Source organism: Ambystoma mexicanum, chromosome 10 (assembly GCF_040938575.1).
Source record: "Ambystoma mexicanum isolate Mex_15411 chromosome 10, UKY_AmexF1_1, whole genome shotgun sequence".
NCBI lineage: Eukaryota > Metazoa > Chordata > Amphibia > Caudata > Ambystomatidae > Ambystoma > Ambystoma mexicanum.
This window is the reverse complement of record NC_090932.1, coordinates 1,564,116,019-1,564,132,055: the sequence shown is the minus strand read 5'-3', so window position 1 is coordinate 1,564,132,055 and position 16,037 is coordinate 1,564,116,019. Positions and strand designations below refer to the sequence as shown.

The 16,037-nt window shown below is 43.9% G+C and overlaps 1 protein-coding gene across 2 annotated transcripts in view; it reads left to right on the top strand.

The window, feature by feature from the left end:
- The window catches only part of GUCD1 (guanylyl cyclase domain containing 1), a 118,988-nt gene that overhangs the window by 61,953 nt on the left and 40,998 nt on the right, over nt 1–16,037 (top strand). The window contains exons 4-5 of one of the 2 annotated variants that reach the window (XM_069619864.1): nt 8,817–8,908; nt 10,326–10,567. In XM_069619864.1, the coding sequence (XP_069475965.1) occupies nt 8,817–8,908; nt 10,326–10,567 (334 nt within the window). The remainder of the gene's footprint in view (nt 1–8,816; nt 8,909–10,325; nt 10,568–16,037) is intronic. The other variant, XM_069619865.1, reaches the window with a different exon arrangement.

Below are 16,037 nucleotides of genomic sequence, written 5' to 3'. Positions count from 1 at the left end.
CAGATGTTTCGAGGTCCCAGGGTATTGCAGCCCCCGCAAGGTCGCAGCATGACGTGGGACGGCTCAAAATGCAGGTAATCTTGAGTCTAGTGGTTCTCACCAGGCTCTGGGTCATCATTTTTGGAGTCCCCAGGTCGATTGGAAGGAAGGGCTACAGCAGACTCAGGTTACACAGCCGGCTCTCCGGTCGCAGGAAATCGTCTCAGCCACTCATCATCCTATTCGGTTTTGGTTCCAGTGGATGACTTGTCTTCAACATCTAGGTTCGGAGTATTTAACAGGAACTACAGCACAATTTCTGCATTCTCTCCCTGCATTTTTACAACAAGGGGCCGTCTGGTTGTCCATTCAGGACAGTCAGCCCCCCACTGGGATTTGTCCCCATTCAGGCAAGGAGGAAGACGAAGGGCTGTGGAGTTTTGGACTCCTACCTCGCTTCCTGCCTTCAGACAGACCAGCGCTTGGGCGGGGAGTCCATGCGACTCCCACAATTGCACAAAGGAATTTCCTGCCCTAGATGTTGGGAGAAGGAAGAAGGAAGGACAAGAAACACTAAATGGCGAAAAAAGAAGACTGGGGGCCATTTTGGTAAAATGAGCACCCATGGGTGCCTTTACCGGGGCTGTGCAACCAACCCGCGGTAAATGTGCACTGAATTAATAAAAGGTATTGCTGCCACCAGCCATTGAAGGTCAGCCTGTCCCTGTAACAGAATTGGTACAGTTTTTAGGGGGAAGGAGGATGCATTGCATCTCCCCAGCACTCCATAAAGGTGGGGTGTGATGGTTTCACTTAATAAATTAAGGGATCCAAAGATCCTTTCTACCCTTGGGAACTCTAGTTCTCTCAAGGTTAGCCAGAGAAAGTTGATGGGGATCCCCAAGGTCAACCCAACAACAATAGGCAGTATGTGCCAAAAGTTGTCCAAATTAAAAAGGCACTATGACGAGTCTAAGAACAAGGAAGCTGCATGCAACACTCTAAAACTTTGGGCTGTGCGCCTTAAAGGACATGAGCCCCTTGAAGAAGCTGGGAGAAGTGCCTCAATGAGCATCTACCGATGTCCGTCTTAAAGGACATTTCCGAGCCAGTCGGAGTTCCTAGAGCTGCAACCGACTGCATTGCAACCAACTGCAGTGCTTACTGTTGTCAAGCTGCCGTCGCTTAAAAACATCCGAGACGTCTCGACCAGTGCTCCAGAACCGCCGACCAGCACTGAGACAGCGATTCCTGACCCAGAGCCGCCTTGTAGAACAACCGGCAGCCATTTGACCAGCTTCTCTCCTCACCAAAGCGCCCTGCCATCTGATACCCACAGCTGACTTCCCTTTTGAACTTTGCCACAGGAGCTTGAAAAGCACCCTGAAGCCGACTTGATCTGGTTGAGTATTAAGAACACCTATAGCACAAGGTACATTGTGGTTCTATCCCACTGGTCCTTCCCAGAAGGCTCCTAGGGACAATTTAAGACCTGTTGCTCCCTTTGTGCTGAAGCCAAGTAACCTTAAACTGTTGTGGTTATTAACCATGGCGACTAACCTGTCATTATCCAGAGTGCATCCCTTTTCCTTTTTGAAACTGCCTGTCTTCTGTATTCTCTACAGGGTGTGTTGTATTTCGTAGTGTTGCTAGAACTGTCTATTGTGATAATAATAAAGTAGATAATGTTATACAACCTTGACTGGTCCGTCCCTTTTTATGGGTAATAATTGTATTTTACCTGTGTTGCAACTAATCAACTACCTTTTCGGAGATGAGCCTGCCGTTCCATCCACGTTACCAAAATTGTACAAGGCGGTTTATAATTTGTTTGTCTTTCCAATCTGTTTGGATCCCATTTGTTGTACTAGAGGTGTGGGGGCCGATTGATGCTTTACAAACCGATATTCATCCCTGAACCACTGGTGCCCTGGAAATTGATTCGACACAAGAAGCAACGAGCAGAGATGCCGACTCAGTGATGCAACCCCAGACCAGGAAGGAACGGGCAAAGCGGGAGACTCTGGGAGAGGGGCGGCTGTTCAAGTGGCTTCTTCATACTCGCGCCAGTGGTAACAAAGGTTACAAGAAGAATGAGAATAGCTACGGGACTCTTTGTGACCGTTCCAGTAATAATACTAGATAAATAAATATAAATCCTGGGTACAGTCAACCGATCTCGGGGAGGAAACAGAGAAGCAGAGGCATAAGGATTAGTCTCTTGGGGAAGTAGAAATAACCACAGAGGAGCAAGAAAGACTCTTCTTTAATAAAGTCAAGTCACAGAAGAAAATGGGGATAGAGGTTAATCCCCCTGAAGGGAGAACTTTACGCAGATCCACAGACCGAAAGAGCAGGATGGGGGAAAGTCCTATACTAGAACTGAATAAACTGGTAAGAGAATCGTGGAACACTGTTTAGGCAACTGCCCAGCACAGCTTTGTGGTCATTGGTAAAGCGCAGCAAAGTGAAATCCGTTAAATAAAGTGGTTTCCTGCTGCCTCCAAGTGTGTAGTATAGTAAACATTTATACACAACGAAAAGCTATGGGCTGAGGAAGATAGCCAAAGAAGTTGAACATACTGAAAAGTGTGTGCAAGAATTAGAGAACCGAATACAATCCTCTGATATCAAACATGATATTCCGAAGAGCAATGTTGCCATGAATGCGAATAAGAGTGAGTCAGTAGCCCAAGTGACAGATATGACAGGCAGCAAGGACAAATCAGAGAAAGCTCGCAGGTCAGTGTGGAATGAGGACAGGAGCGGCAAGACAGTATCCAAGACGTATGCGAGGAAGAGGAGTCCACGCAGACAAAGGAACAGTCCAAGAAGGAGGAATAATGGCAGATGTTTTAGGTGTGACAGTACAGATCATTGGGCAGACAACCCTGAGTGCCCGGCTTTGAAGATTATATGTGGTAAATGCAAGGGCAAGGGCCACTATGCCAGATGTTGTAAAGCACAAAATACCTCCATGAATTGGATTGGTGACGACAACCACAGTGATGGTGATTAAGATGAATGTGTATTTGTTATATCTGATGAGGAACACTAAGAGGAAATGGAAAGCCCAATGCTACTGTATTTGTAGACGGAGTGAATATGCGCATAATGATTGACTCAGGTGCCAAATAGACCCTTATACCACAAGATATGTGGGACAAAGAAAAACATGAATATTTACATGAACCGGACATTAGGCCCAGGGCCTACGGTGGAGTCAAAATAGATGTCAATGGCTGGTTTTGGGGTGCGCTTAAATTCAAAGATAGAAAGGCAAATGGGAAAATCTACATTCCAAGAGCTGGGAGAATTCCCCTGTTAAGTTGGACCCATCAAAGCAACCTGAAGGTAAAATTGGATGCCAGTGCCGATGAATCGGTAATGAACATTGAGAATGAAATAAGAAATTGCATGAGAATAAAGGGCACGAAGGATATTGAGGAGGTGATGAAAGGTGTCTTCAAGGATGAAATCGGATGTCTACGAGGTTTTTAACATAAAATCAAAATGAAGCCCGGATGCACTCCAGTGGCACAAAGGTTGCGCAACATCCCTCTTTCCATGAGAGAAGAAGTAAAAAAGGAGATGAAGAACTTGGAGGAACAGGGTATCATAGAGACTATTGATGCGAGTGAATGGGTTTCTCCCCTAGTAATCCTAAGAAAAAAATCAGGGAAATTAAGGATATCGGAGTTAAATAAATGTGTGATTCCAGACAGGCACCCGCTCCCTAACATTCAGGAGATAGTTTCCACCATTGGTCCATCGAAACATTTCTCCACTCTTGATTTAACCTCGGCATATCACCAGGTGAAATTGCATAAAGATTCTAGGTGTATGACAGCGTTTATTACGCCGGATGGATTTTACCAATATAAAAGGTCACCTTTTGGACTCATATCTGCTGCATCCGTCTTTCAAAAGATTATGCATAAGTTATTTGAAGAAGACCATGGCTTCATCTGTTTCCAAGATGACATTCTAGTACATGCGGTGGACCAGAGAACACATGATGAAAGGCTACAACATGTGTGTAGGAAACTGTATGATGCTGGGATGACTTTAAGTAAAGAAAAATCAAGGATTAATTGTCATGAAATTGAATATTTGGGACATACCATATCTGCTGAAGGTGTGCGACCAAAGAAGCAACTACTAGATGCCATTGAGAATATGCCAAGACCCAAATCTAAAGAGGAAGTACGTACTTTCATTGGCATGGCTGAGTACTACTCGAAATTCATGCGTGATTTTGCCATGCACACCATTCCCCTTCGAGAACTACTAAAAAGGAAGACATTTGCATGGGACACAGAATGCAAAGAGGAATTTGTGTGGATAAAACGGGAATTGAATAAGGCACCATCTTTAAGGAACTTCAAGAGTGGCGAGAAAACAATTATCACAACGGATGCCAGTAATGTGGGTCTGGGAGCGGTTGTCACACAGGAGGTTGATTGCAAGGAGAGGTTGATCGCATTTGCATCTAGATTACTGAAAGGAGCAGAAAAATCATATGCAGCTATTGAAAAAGAAACGTTGCCCTTCAAATGGGCTGCGGAGAAGTTTCAGAACTTTATCTGGGGTGTAGAAGTGGAGTTCCGCACGGACCATAAACCACTGGTCCATGTCATAATGAGAAAAGGTTTGGATAATGTCTCAAATCGTATTAAAAGGCGAGTCATACTCCTGCAAGAATATAATTGTGTGGTGAAGTATGTGCCAGGCACAAGAAATCGTGCTGCCGACTGCCTTTCAAGGCTTACCAATGTCTCTGAAGTGGACGATGATGAGGAAATGAAGTCTGAAATTGTGCTTAACATTGAAGGTTTGTCCATATCGGAGAAGGAATGGGAAGAAGCAGAAGAGTCGAACAGCATGTTGGTGGAAACTCTTTAATGAAGGCCAAATATGAAGAGAATGGACTTTCAGAATATCGGAAAGTCGCAAATGAACTCAAAGTGGAGAATAACAGGATTATGAGGAGTGACCGAATTATCCCACCTACGAGTCTGCACCAAAGAATTATTGCCCTGGGCCATGAGGGTCACAAGGGTATAGTGAAGACGAAGCAAAGAATATGTGACGAATTCTGGTGGCCAGATATGATCTACAAATCAAGAGAGTTATACGAGACTGTATCCTTTGCAAAGAGAGTGATAGGGGATGTGTGAATGAGAAATATCCTATTGTAGTCACAGACATTCCAGGTAACATTTGGGATGATCTTGGTATGGACATTCTGGGTCCGATTTACAGTGAGGACAAGCAACATTATTGTTTAGATCTATTGACTAGGTGGGTTGAGGTGATGATTAAACCATGCATGACTGCAAAAATGGTGGTTGAATTTGTAACGGAAGTGTGTGGAAGGGAAGGTTTACCCAAAAGTATATTGACGGACAATGGTGTACAATTTCGTTCTAAGGAGATGCAAAAGTTTTGTGTAGAAAATTCTATTGTACATAAAAGGAGTGCCATTAATCACCCGCAGACAAACGGGGTGGTTGAGCGCTTCAACAGAGTACTTAAGGATGCTGTGCGATGGGCTTGGGCCAATGGGGTGAGATGGAAAGAAGCAGTCAGACAGAAGATCAATGCTCACCGTTTCACAACACATTGCACGACAGGTCTGTCGCCATTTGAAATGAGTAGAGGTCGGAAGGCTAACACCAAGTTGACTCCATCTTGGATGAAAAGAATGACTGTAGTGAAGAAAGATTTAGGGGATGCGTGTGAGAATATTAGGGCAATGCAATTGAAGGATGAGAGGGCTCACGACCGGTCCACAGGGAATAATGTAAAGGAGACACTGCTGATGGTTGGAGGATTAGTAAGGGTCAAACTTCCACCTGTTCTAAGGAATGGTCCATGTAAGTGGTCAAAACCTATTGGTGTAGTTGAGGTGTTCAAATACGCAGTGAGAGTGGAGGATGTAAGAGTCTGGAATTTGGAAAGAATATGTGTATTGAAAACACAAAATGTGAATGTACTGGGAACTAGTGGCTGTGGAAATCTCAGAGAGGAGGTTAGTCATAAGGGAGTGTATGATGTTGAGAAGCGTGGTAAGGTTATAGTGAATAAGAAGAATCTGTCAGAACTTTTCTTGCCAAAACCTACAACAGATTGTCCACGCACGTCAAGGAGAGGAAGGGTCATCTATGATCCTTGTATTATGAAAGACTATGTGTGGGAACATTGACCATATGTAAATACTGTACAATGGGAGTTAAGTTTATTTAACACTGTAAAATGGGTGTTAAGTTTATTTTGTCAAAATAAGCTAAGAAAGGGAGATGTGTAGTATAGTAAACACTTGTACATGACGAGCCAATCACCCGAAGAACACGAGCGTGGAACGCAGAAGATACGTGCGTGGGTAAACGGAGCGAGAGATTTGAAAGCGAACACTAACGTCTGTCAGTTGGCAGAGCTCGATGTGCATGCTGACTCCTCCCTTCCAACTTATCCAAGTGTAACTTAAATACAATAAATATATTGCCATACCTCCTCGCTCGTAGTGCCATAATTAATACTTCAAAGTGCTATAGTAATAGCTGTTGTTGTCACGCAATGGTGCTTATTTTCTTACCCTTGGAAGGGCACACTGCTGAGCTAGCCCTGCAAGCATCTGGAAGTTAAATGTTGCTTGGATAAAGCAATGATTTTATTGTTTTTGTAATTTGTGTTGGGGGGGGGGGTGGTGGTGGTGGTGGGGGATGTTGTGTGTGTTTTATTTATTTTTTTCTTTCTCAGATTTTGGTTAAAGCCGTCACATTAGCGACATCTAGTGAAGCAACAACTGTTTTCGGGGCGTTCCTTGGTTGCAATTGGTTACCTCTGTTGTCAATTTCATACATGACCGCATGGACCAGACTGATATACATACAGTCGACCAGAGTACAATGCAAGCAGCTCCCACATAGAGTAACATCTGGATTCCTAAAACACCCAATTGCTATTATTGTCTTTCATAGGGCAGGCCCAATGCCAGCATGGCCATTCCTTCCAGGAGATGCAGTCCAATCCCGGTTTTAATTTGGCACCCTGGGACTTGTAGTCCTTGATTTTATTTTTCCACCATTATAAATACAGTATTTCAAGCGGCAGAATGTACGTGTAAACCAGGACCGGATTGAAATCTCCCGAATGGAATGGATAATTCTAGGATGCATTTAATTTAACAAATAGCCCCCGATGTCTGTGGATTGACGGAACGTTGTATTGCTCTACTGTTTGCATGAAATATGTTCCTGTTTAGTGTTCAGAGGGTTGATGCTTGTTTGCAGCTTGGATGGTGTCTACTTTATTCATGGCTTTCGGGCATGGTATTCACTTTATTAAGAGGAAATTCAGACTGAACTTGGCGATTGATGGCCAACAGCCAACATTGGGGTTTCCAATGGTTTTTTTCCTGCACGCATGTTGGAATCTGTTCCCCCTGAAATAGCTTGAACGGACTTACACGCACTGGTTTTAGTTCTTAGCTCTGCCGAATTGCTGGTTTGCCAGTTTAAGATTTAAGCAACATGGCCAGCCACTCTTTCCAGCAAAACATTTAAGAGAAAACACTACCTGTCTCAAGCAGTGAATCCTGATCTACATAAGTAATCCATTTGGCCCGGCTCAAAATAAAATGATGTGCATTGTGTGTGCAAAGCGATTTTATATTTACGTGGAAAATAGTGTTGCTAAAACTGGAATGCTAGTAAGATGTAGTAGTTGATCTGAATTGGTGAGTTGTTTGCTGCTGAGCTCCGTGTTCACTTTTCAGATAAAAACGGATACTCCTTTGAGGGCCGTGTCAGCCATCGATACATTAAGTGCCCGAAGAGCCATGTATTCAGTGTTGTGAAATGCAAGCATACAAAAGTATTGTACCATTTACATCAGTCACGTACTAACCACTATAGGGCCTGCCCTCCCTATGAAAGAGACAATACTGAGCATTGTGGGTGATTTAGGGATCCAGATGCTGGTGTGTGTGCATCGCTATTTGGCAGCAGGAAGGCGTTCTTTGCAAACTCCACTTGGCCGGCATTAGTAGCACAGAAGCACAGCATCGTTTTTCACAGGGAGGTTTGCTGTGTGACCCTGTCAGCAGAACGTCATGTGTCTGTGGTCCTGTCTTCTTGTGCTGTGCTTATGCAGGCTGGACTTTTGTTGATGGCTTTGCCCAGCCAGAAGTGACAGACTTTTGCTACGGCCAAGCTTGCCTTATGTGAGAGACTTCTCCTCCATAAACCCTGAAAAGCCTGCTGAATGTCTGCCTTTCTTCAACCTGTTGGGCTGGGAGAATAGCTTGGGGCAACGCGTTTGTCTTGAAAGCACGACAAAGCTCGGTCCCGCGGTAAGAGGCTGATCTCCAATATTAAGCGCATTATAAAACATTAATTAATGATAGGGCTTGATGGTTGCATCTGGCTTGGCCAATGCATGCACTCCATCAATGCAACCCATCTAATTCTGTGAACTTGGGGAGTGCAGATTGCTTTCTTGGTTTTCTCTGCATTGTTTGGAACTCCTAACATATGATGATCACATTTGAGCAAAGACTAAATGGACATCTCAATGAGATCCATAGTCGCGATCTCGTAGAGAAGTGCGCTATTCTCAGAACTTCTCGTCTGCTGTTAAACAGTTTTGGTTCCATCCCAAGATCGCCTCAAGCTAATAATGAAATATTCTGGCATGTCAAAGATGGCTGAAATTGTCTCTTCCCCACCCAGTTACTAAGTGCATTTTTGAGACCACAGGGTCAAGCTGCTACAAGAGTAACTTCATGTGACCCCCAAGATTTACCATATGTTCACATTACATTATTTTCCCAGTCTTTCTACAGGAGACACTTTGACACAGAAGAAAACAGAGTGAACCAACTGTTCGCACGAGCCGCAGCCTGTGGCGTGGTTGTGGAGAAACGGTGAGAATGCTGTTGCCCTTTCTTCCTTTTTGAATTGAGGGATGAAGAGTCATGGCCTTGTGCAAGCTCCCACGTACGCTGCTTTTATGTCTGAGCCACTTGTACTATGTGATCATGGCACAATGTGAAGGTTTGTGGCACGCATTGTGCTCCTGTAAACATGCACTGGGGTTATGTTAAAAAGCTACATGGTTTTTGAATACCCCCAGACAAAGAACAATTTCCATGTGGAGCATGTTTCCAGTGCAGATTATTTGTAGTGGAGGTCAAGCACACCTTGTGCAACTATTGCTTCTTGTGGAGGACTTCTCAAAGGTCCATCGGCTACTGTTGCGGTTTTCAAGCTTGTGCAGATGTGCTGTTTTTCACTAGGCCTTCATTCATTTGGTAGTGTTGCTGTCAAGCCTCTACACACAAACCTCATTCTATTGTGCATAACACTTTTGTTCTGCAATTTATACTGTATGTTGGTCCGTCACCAGGACATGACTGGTTGATCTATGCTGTGGCTATTTTTGCGCATAGTTTTGCAAATCTGCCTGGAATTAACTTCACACGGGTTCCATCTGATGGAATTATCAACCCTAAGTTCAACTACTTCTCCGAACAGAAACGATGAAATAATCCTCCTATCAAAAAAATGGGACTACTGGATACTCTCAGTTGATCAGTGGTATTAGCCACCTGAAGGTACTAGACTGTACTTGCCAACTTGAAATGGAGACACTTATGGAAAATAAATGTATTTGTACGCACTTTAAAAATGCTCCCATCAGTCTAACGAATTCTGTTATCCCAAATCATTTTGCCTCCACTCTCCAAAGTACAATATAACATTTCAACAGAACCCAAATCTGCATAACTGTTTGAAAGGCCAGAACCATCTTCTACTGACTGTGTATTTACATATTGGCAGCAAGTGTCTTTGGACTGATGTACACTCGTTTTTGATGCCTCAGACATCCTTTTTGAGGGGAGATATCCTCTTTTCGGGGCACACCCTCCAAATTGGTAACACTGTGTGTGTGTGTTCAAATCCCGTCCAGAAATATGGGTATAATCTGGGAAGATGGTGATTTTGGGGTGATGTCTTGTCCTGTCCTTCCTTTCTGAATTCGCAAACTTAAACACTAGCAAATGCATATTTTTGATAATATTTTGTCTCTGCACTGCTGCTGTGTTCCCCCATGTTGGTGGTCTGCATTAGAGACGCATGGTGCGCCCACTTCATATCCCCTTTGTTGTTTTGCAACATGGTAGCAAGCTTGCCCGAGCTGGGGTCATGTGCAATGTATTACTAGGCAGTGAATGTGTCTGCGGTGCTGAGTTGCATCTACAGACCTACATGATTTGGAAGTGTGTATTTGAACTTGAACCACTTGGATTCGACTCACTATCTTTGGCCGATTGACTCTAGAACGGTGAAGATCGAAGACCTTCAGGAACACCTGTCGCAGGGACACGTGGCCATCGTCCTGGTGAACGCAGTGCTGCTACTTTGTGAACTCTGCTCCAGTCCTGTGAAATATTGCTGCTTCCTTCCCATCGGCCAGAAATGCTTCTGTAGAAACCCCGACTACCAGGGTCACTTCATTGTTCTGTGTGGCTTCAACAGGGGAGGTGGCAGCGTTTTTTACAACAATCCAGCCTTCGCCGACAGTAAGTACCTCAACAATCTCTGCTTTGTATCTCATACCCATTGTTTGCTGACAGGACAAAACCTTTTACCATCTTTGGGTTGTCAATAGATACTGGACCTCTGCTCCCATCTCAACCTTTTTGCGAGATTTAGGAAGTGTTCCACACATTTTATGCACTTTGACTGTGTAATTATTCCCTAGTCCCGCTCTCTTTAGGAGAATATATCGGTGAAGTACACCGGGATAGTGTGCTTTTTTGAAAATCATAGGAGTTATCAGTGTATAGGTCAGTCCAGGGATGATTATAAATTATTTTAATTATCCATTTAAAGTCTTGAGCTTAAACTTGGCCATTAAGGGTGCCCTCCTTGCTCTGTTTCTGCTAATCTTGTAGGAGGGTGGCTGCGGTACCTGTCTTTGGCAAAAACAACCGTCCCCTATCTAAATTCATGCATGCGTGTGCAATGTTAAAACAGTAAACAGCACTTGTAGCATCTGAATTGGAAGTATGCAATGCTGTCTCGCGAAGCAATGTGGTTGCATTGGAGGAAAGGGACCATAAGGCGCCTTGTAAAGCATAGGGACGTCATGAGTCAGTTCAGCGTTTTAACGGAAATCAATAAACAGTCAAAATGCTTTGTTTTAACATTTTACAGTTTTACATACCTACATCAGTTTGTACGAAAATTATCATTTCTCATTGCTGTTAGACCTAGAGGAAGCTTCTTGTTTTGTTACCATTCTGAAGGGTAGACTTCCTTTTCACACTGAGCAATATGAACTCCCCTCTCCCCGGCCTGAGCAGGTTTCATGCGTGCTGGTAGGCAGAGTGAAAGGTTTTCCCTGATGTAGAGGATTTCCTATCATTGTGGTCTCAATCTAGCAGCATTTATTTATTTATTGTTCTTTGCTGTGCCAAATAGACTCAAACAAATCATTCACATCCGTGGGTGAGTTTTGAGTGAAATCCAAACACCAGGGCTGGTACAAGGAGCGGGCTTACTGTAAGGTAGAAAATGCTCATGTTGACAATCCATGACAGGCACTGATTGCTATCAATATTAGTCCTTGACCAATGGCTGCATCAAACGTATGGAAACATGTATTTGTCCATTTGTATTTTTTAAATTGTCTTTTAGGTAGGGCTCTTATCGGCTGCCTTCTCTTTTCCGAGTGCCTCCCCGTTCTATCTCACACTCGCCTCTTCTTATACAGCAGGCATGTGGATGCACAAGCGGTAGAAACGGTAGAGTAGTCCATTTGCAGCTCTTCACTGGGGACTTTCTGGCCCTTAAGAGTGTTATCATCCTCTTTCCCCTTTTTATTCTCTGTTTTTATTCCCTCCAAGAGGTAGACATTGATGCCTATTCCTGAATGGTCGGCAATGTTTCTGTATGACGTCACCCTTACCACTGGCGTTATGTTTCTGGAATCCTCTTATTGTTAAACTCACAGCCTTTCGTTTCTCCACGAATTCCAAAGTTGCCTGGGATACCAGACCCTTCAATATGGTTAGACGCAGTGTCCACAGCAAGGTCGAGCTCAGTCCCAGGCAAAATTGACAGGAACTCACCAGGTAGAATTCCCAAGACTGCTGATGCAGGCTCCGTGAGGGTCGGCTGTTTGAAACTACTTGCTACGTTTAATGCATCAAAAATATACACTCCCTTTTAGAAAGAGGAGTGAAAGGAAAACGTTGCCCAAAAATGGGGAAGCGTTCAAAGTCTCTTGCTGTGTCGGGTAAATTGTGGAAAGCCAGTTTGGAAGCAATAGGAGCAGGGCGCAAGAACAACATTCCTGCTCAAAGGTGATATGGCGCAAGAACAACATTCCTGCTCAAAGGTGATATTTGTTTGTATCTTAATACTTCACTCTAATTGCCTGCTGTGACTTAACAGAGTTGGGTGCGGGTTGGTGGGGAGGTCCTTCGTTTTGGACACGTCAACTCGATCATGGATGCAGTAATGCCATCAGTTTTGTCTGACCCTTTTTCTGATGTTTTGGCAGTTGTGGTTCCATAGGAGGTACCGAATGGACGGAACCCCTTCAAATAAGCTGAAGTTGGTTAATAAAATGTAGTGCTCTCATCGGAAGAGTAAGTGTGTCTCTACAGCCTCCAATGCAATTAAGCGATTTCATGACCAGACTTGCACGTTGAGCATGTACTTCTCTGGAAGAGACAGCTACTTTCTTTTTTTTTCTTTGACTAACTTCTGGTTCTGATTATCCTGTTTCTCTTGAATTATCCATTATGGAGAAATTTATTTTTATTAGTCCTAAAATGTGGGATTGCTAAGGATGACCCATTTTTAGTTCTGGTCAATCTGTGGTGTTATCTGAGACTTTAAATAAAGTTTCAATGCAGAAGCATCCTTCAGTCATGGATAAGGAAGCTACGGTCTGTGAGTCCTAGGCAAAAAGAGATATTCAACCGCTACGTTCTCTCTGTCTGGTTACATACACCACTTGTGTTGGATGACTACAATCTGAAAAACCAGAAAACATTAGATACGTTTGCTAAATTCCTACCCCCAGATGCAGTGGCTTTCTGAGAAAAGAGAGGCTGAGTTGCAGTAGTTACAAGAGATCAAACTGTATAAAAAGTAAGGTACTAGCATCAAATCACTTTATCCGCCATCCTTCGCCTTCAAGGAGGCTAAACAGGCCTTTAAGGGTAAATTGCCTTCCTCCTCTTCTTCAGCAAATTTTAACAAAGGAAAATAGATTTCATTCCAAGTCCCGGTCCTCTGCATCTGTTATTTCTTTAAGCCAAGATGCAACCAGTACATTCTTCTACACGATGCAGTGCAGCCAAGCTTTCCGATTCGTGCCCCTGGAGCATGCCCCTTCTGTAAGTGCAAGGATTTCCTCTCCCTACAAAGCTTGGGCTAACGTCCTGGGTTCCTTGGGTCTTAACATTGTCTTAAAGGGTATTTCTCTCCAGCTGTCTTTTCCTGAAATGTACGAGGATTTCGACATCGGCTTCGGCTAAATTCCGAAGAACTGACGTTACTTTTGTATCACCAAAAAATCAAGACATCAGGCTGATTCTTCATCTCTTGGACCTCAACCTATTTTTAGTAATGGAGACTTATCACACAACGACCTTGGCTCAGAAATGTGAGTCCCTTTTTATGTGGATTGTTTAACATCAGGATATTTCGTAGAGTTTTTGGAAACGCCACAACACCATCCATCCGCCTAGGTCCAGAAGGCTGTCACAGGAGCATCAGCTGATTCTCCAGCAAAAAATAGTCTCTTCTACAAAAAAGAACAATAGAGCTGGTTCCCCTTCATGAGGTAAGCAGGGGTATTTATTCAGTATACGTCCATGTTCCAAAAAAGGACTTAACTATGCGCCCTGTTTTAGACCTACGCTCTGCAAACACATATGTCAAACCGCAAAGATTCAGAATAACAACCCTACAGGAAGTTATCCCACGCCTGAAAAAGGAGGATTACCGACATGAAAGATGCATAATTTCATATTTCAATGTTGCCAGCACACAGAGTGCCTGTGTTTGAAGGTAGGGTCCACCGACTACCAATTCAAGGTACTTCCTTTCGACATAGCTGCAGCACCATAGGTCTTCACAAAAGTAGTAGCAGTAGTTGCAGCCCACTATCCAGTCTCATTCCCTGCCAAGTAAAGCCCCATTCTCTACTGCCCTGGGTGGAATCTCATACCACAGCATTCTACTCAGTCACACTCCAGGCATTCCATTCGTGACCTCACACTTCCAGGCACACAGCATGCATACAGGGAGAGATATTAAGCTAGAAGCTTAACAGCTTAATATATAGCAGGGATACCAGTCCTAATGCCTCCCTTCCTTACTGCAACACAAATAGATGGCAAGGATACCAATCCTAACACCTCCCTTCCTTACCACAAAACACACACACACACACACCTACCTCTCCAACTGTACAACCACACATCTCAAGGCTCGCGTTCAACCCGGTTCCAAATACAAGTTAAGATTATACCCTCTGGCGTAACTAACCTTCTGGCAGAAGGACCACACCAACACAACTACAATCCTAAACGAGCATAACCGCACAAAACACCTTCCGCTCACCGCTACCACCGGAGAGCCTCAAACCTGCCACGTTTGAGCACTGCCAGCCCCACCTTGGGCAACCAAACATACACAACAAAAACCCCAAACACCTTCTTTCCACCACTGACACCAATCGATCTTGGAGCTGCCACCCCCAAGCACAAACTGTCCCTACATGGACTGGCACGTAGTCCTACTGCACCAAAGCAAGGATCTGACTAACTTCCATGAACAACCTATCCACGATGATATAACAGGAACAACTGGGGCACACAACCCACACACGTTCACCACACATAACCAGACCGAAACACACTACATGCACACCTGGGCAGCTAACGACAGAGGAATTCCAACCAAAAGGAACACTAACCATCCCCAATTTGGTGGCCAAACAAACGAGCCAATACTACTTGGAACTCAAACCAAATCCAACAACTACACCCAAAAGAAAATGAACCTCCGGCGGCCTGGTGAAATGAACTACAGCTGCCCCATGATTACAGAAAATACCAAAGGTTAATTGGCATTTACTGTGAACCCACTCGAGAACACAAAAGTATTAAAAACCTATTATACATGACTTCCCACCAAGTCCACTCCAACCAGATTCCATAACTTTGGACTATCTCTTGGGAGACTCACTCCAGTCCAGCTAGACTCAACAGTCTCACCACTGGACACTGAATATCCGACAACAAAATGTGGAGTCGTCCCAACCACACCTGCCCCACACCTGCTGCTTCCATGGGCTAAACACCCTCACCCATACTCAAAGACGGCATGGTACTAACATACCTGAAACCCAACAACCTGGGTTACCACTCTCGCCATACCAAAGCATCAAAGACATGCACCAATGCCTCACAAAAAAATCATGGGTAATACCCATACTCGGATGACCGGTACATGCAACTCACATCTACCCAAACTCAGCTGGGTAACCATACTCGCCCATATTGGCAACCCCAAAAGCATGTAGCTCACTATCGCACAACGTTAATGGGTAGTCACACTCACCCGTGCTGGAACTTCACAACTTTCAACATGTGCATTCAGTTAATTCTTCAAAATCATGTTTAAATGCAAACCGGACATTTATATCAGTGTTCATCTAACTTTAACACATCTGCTTTCACCTACAGAATACTAAAAGTCCATGTTGCTTTGCTCCAAAGTGCAACTGAAACACCCTGTAAATTCTCAATTTTAAACTAGCATGTAAACATCATTACCATTACCACAAATTCATGCTAAAGGTCCATGTTGCCCGAAATGCAACTTTAAAGACCTGCAAAGCCTCAAAACGTTAGTGCTAACATCACACCTAGCCTTATGCAAGATACTCTACTCTCTAACAAGTATGCTCCATTCAAAACACTGTGCTCGCACTTCCACTTCCCATGCCTAACAAATAAAACCAAG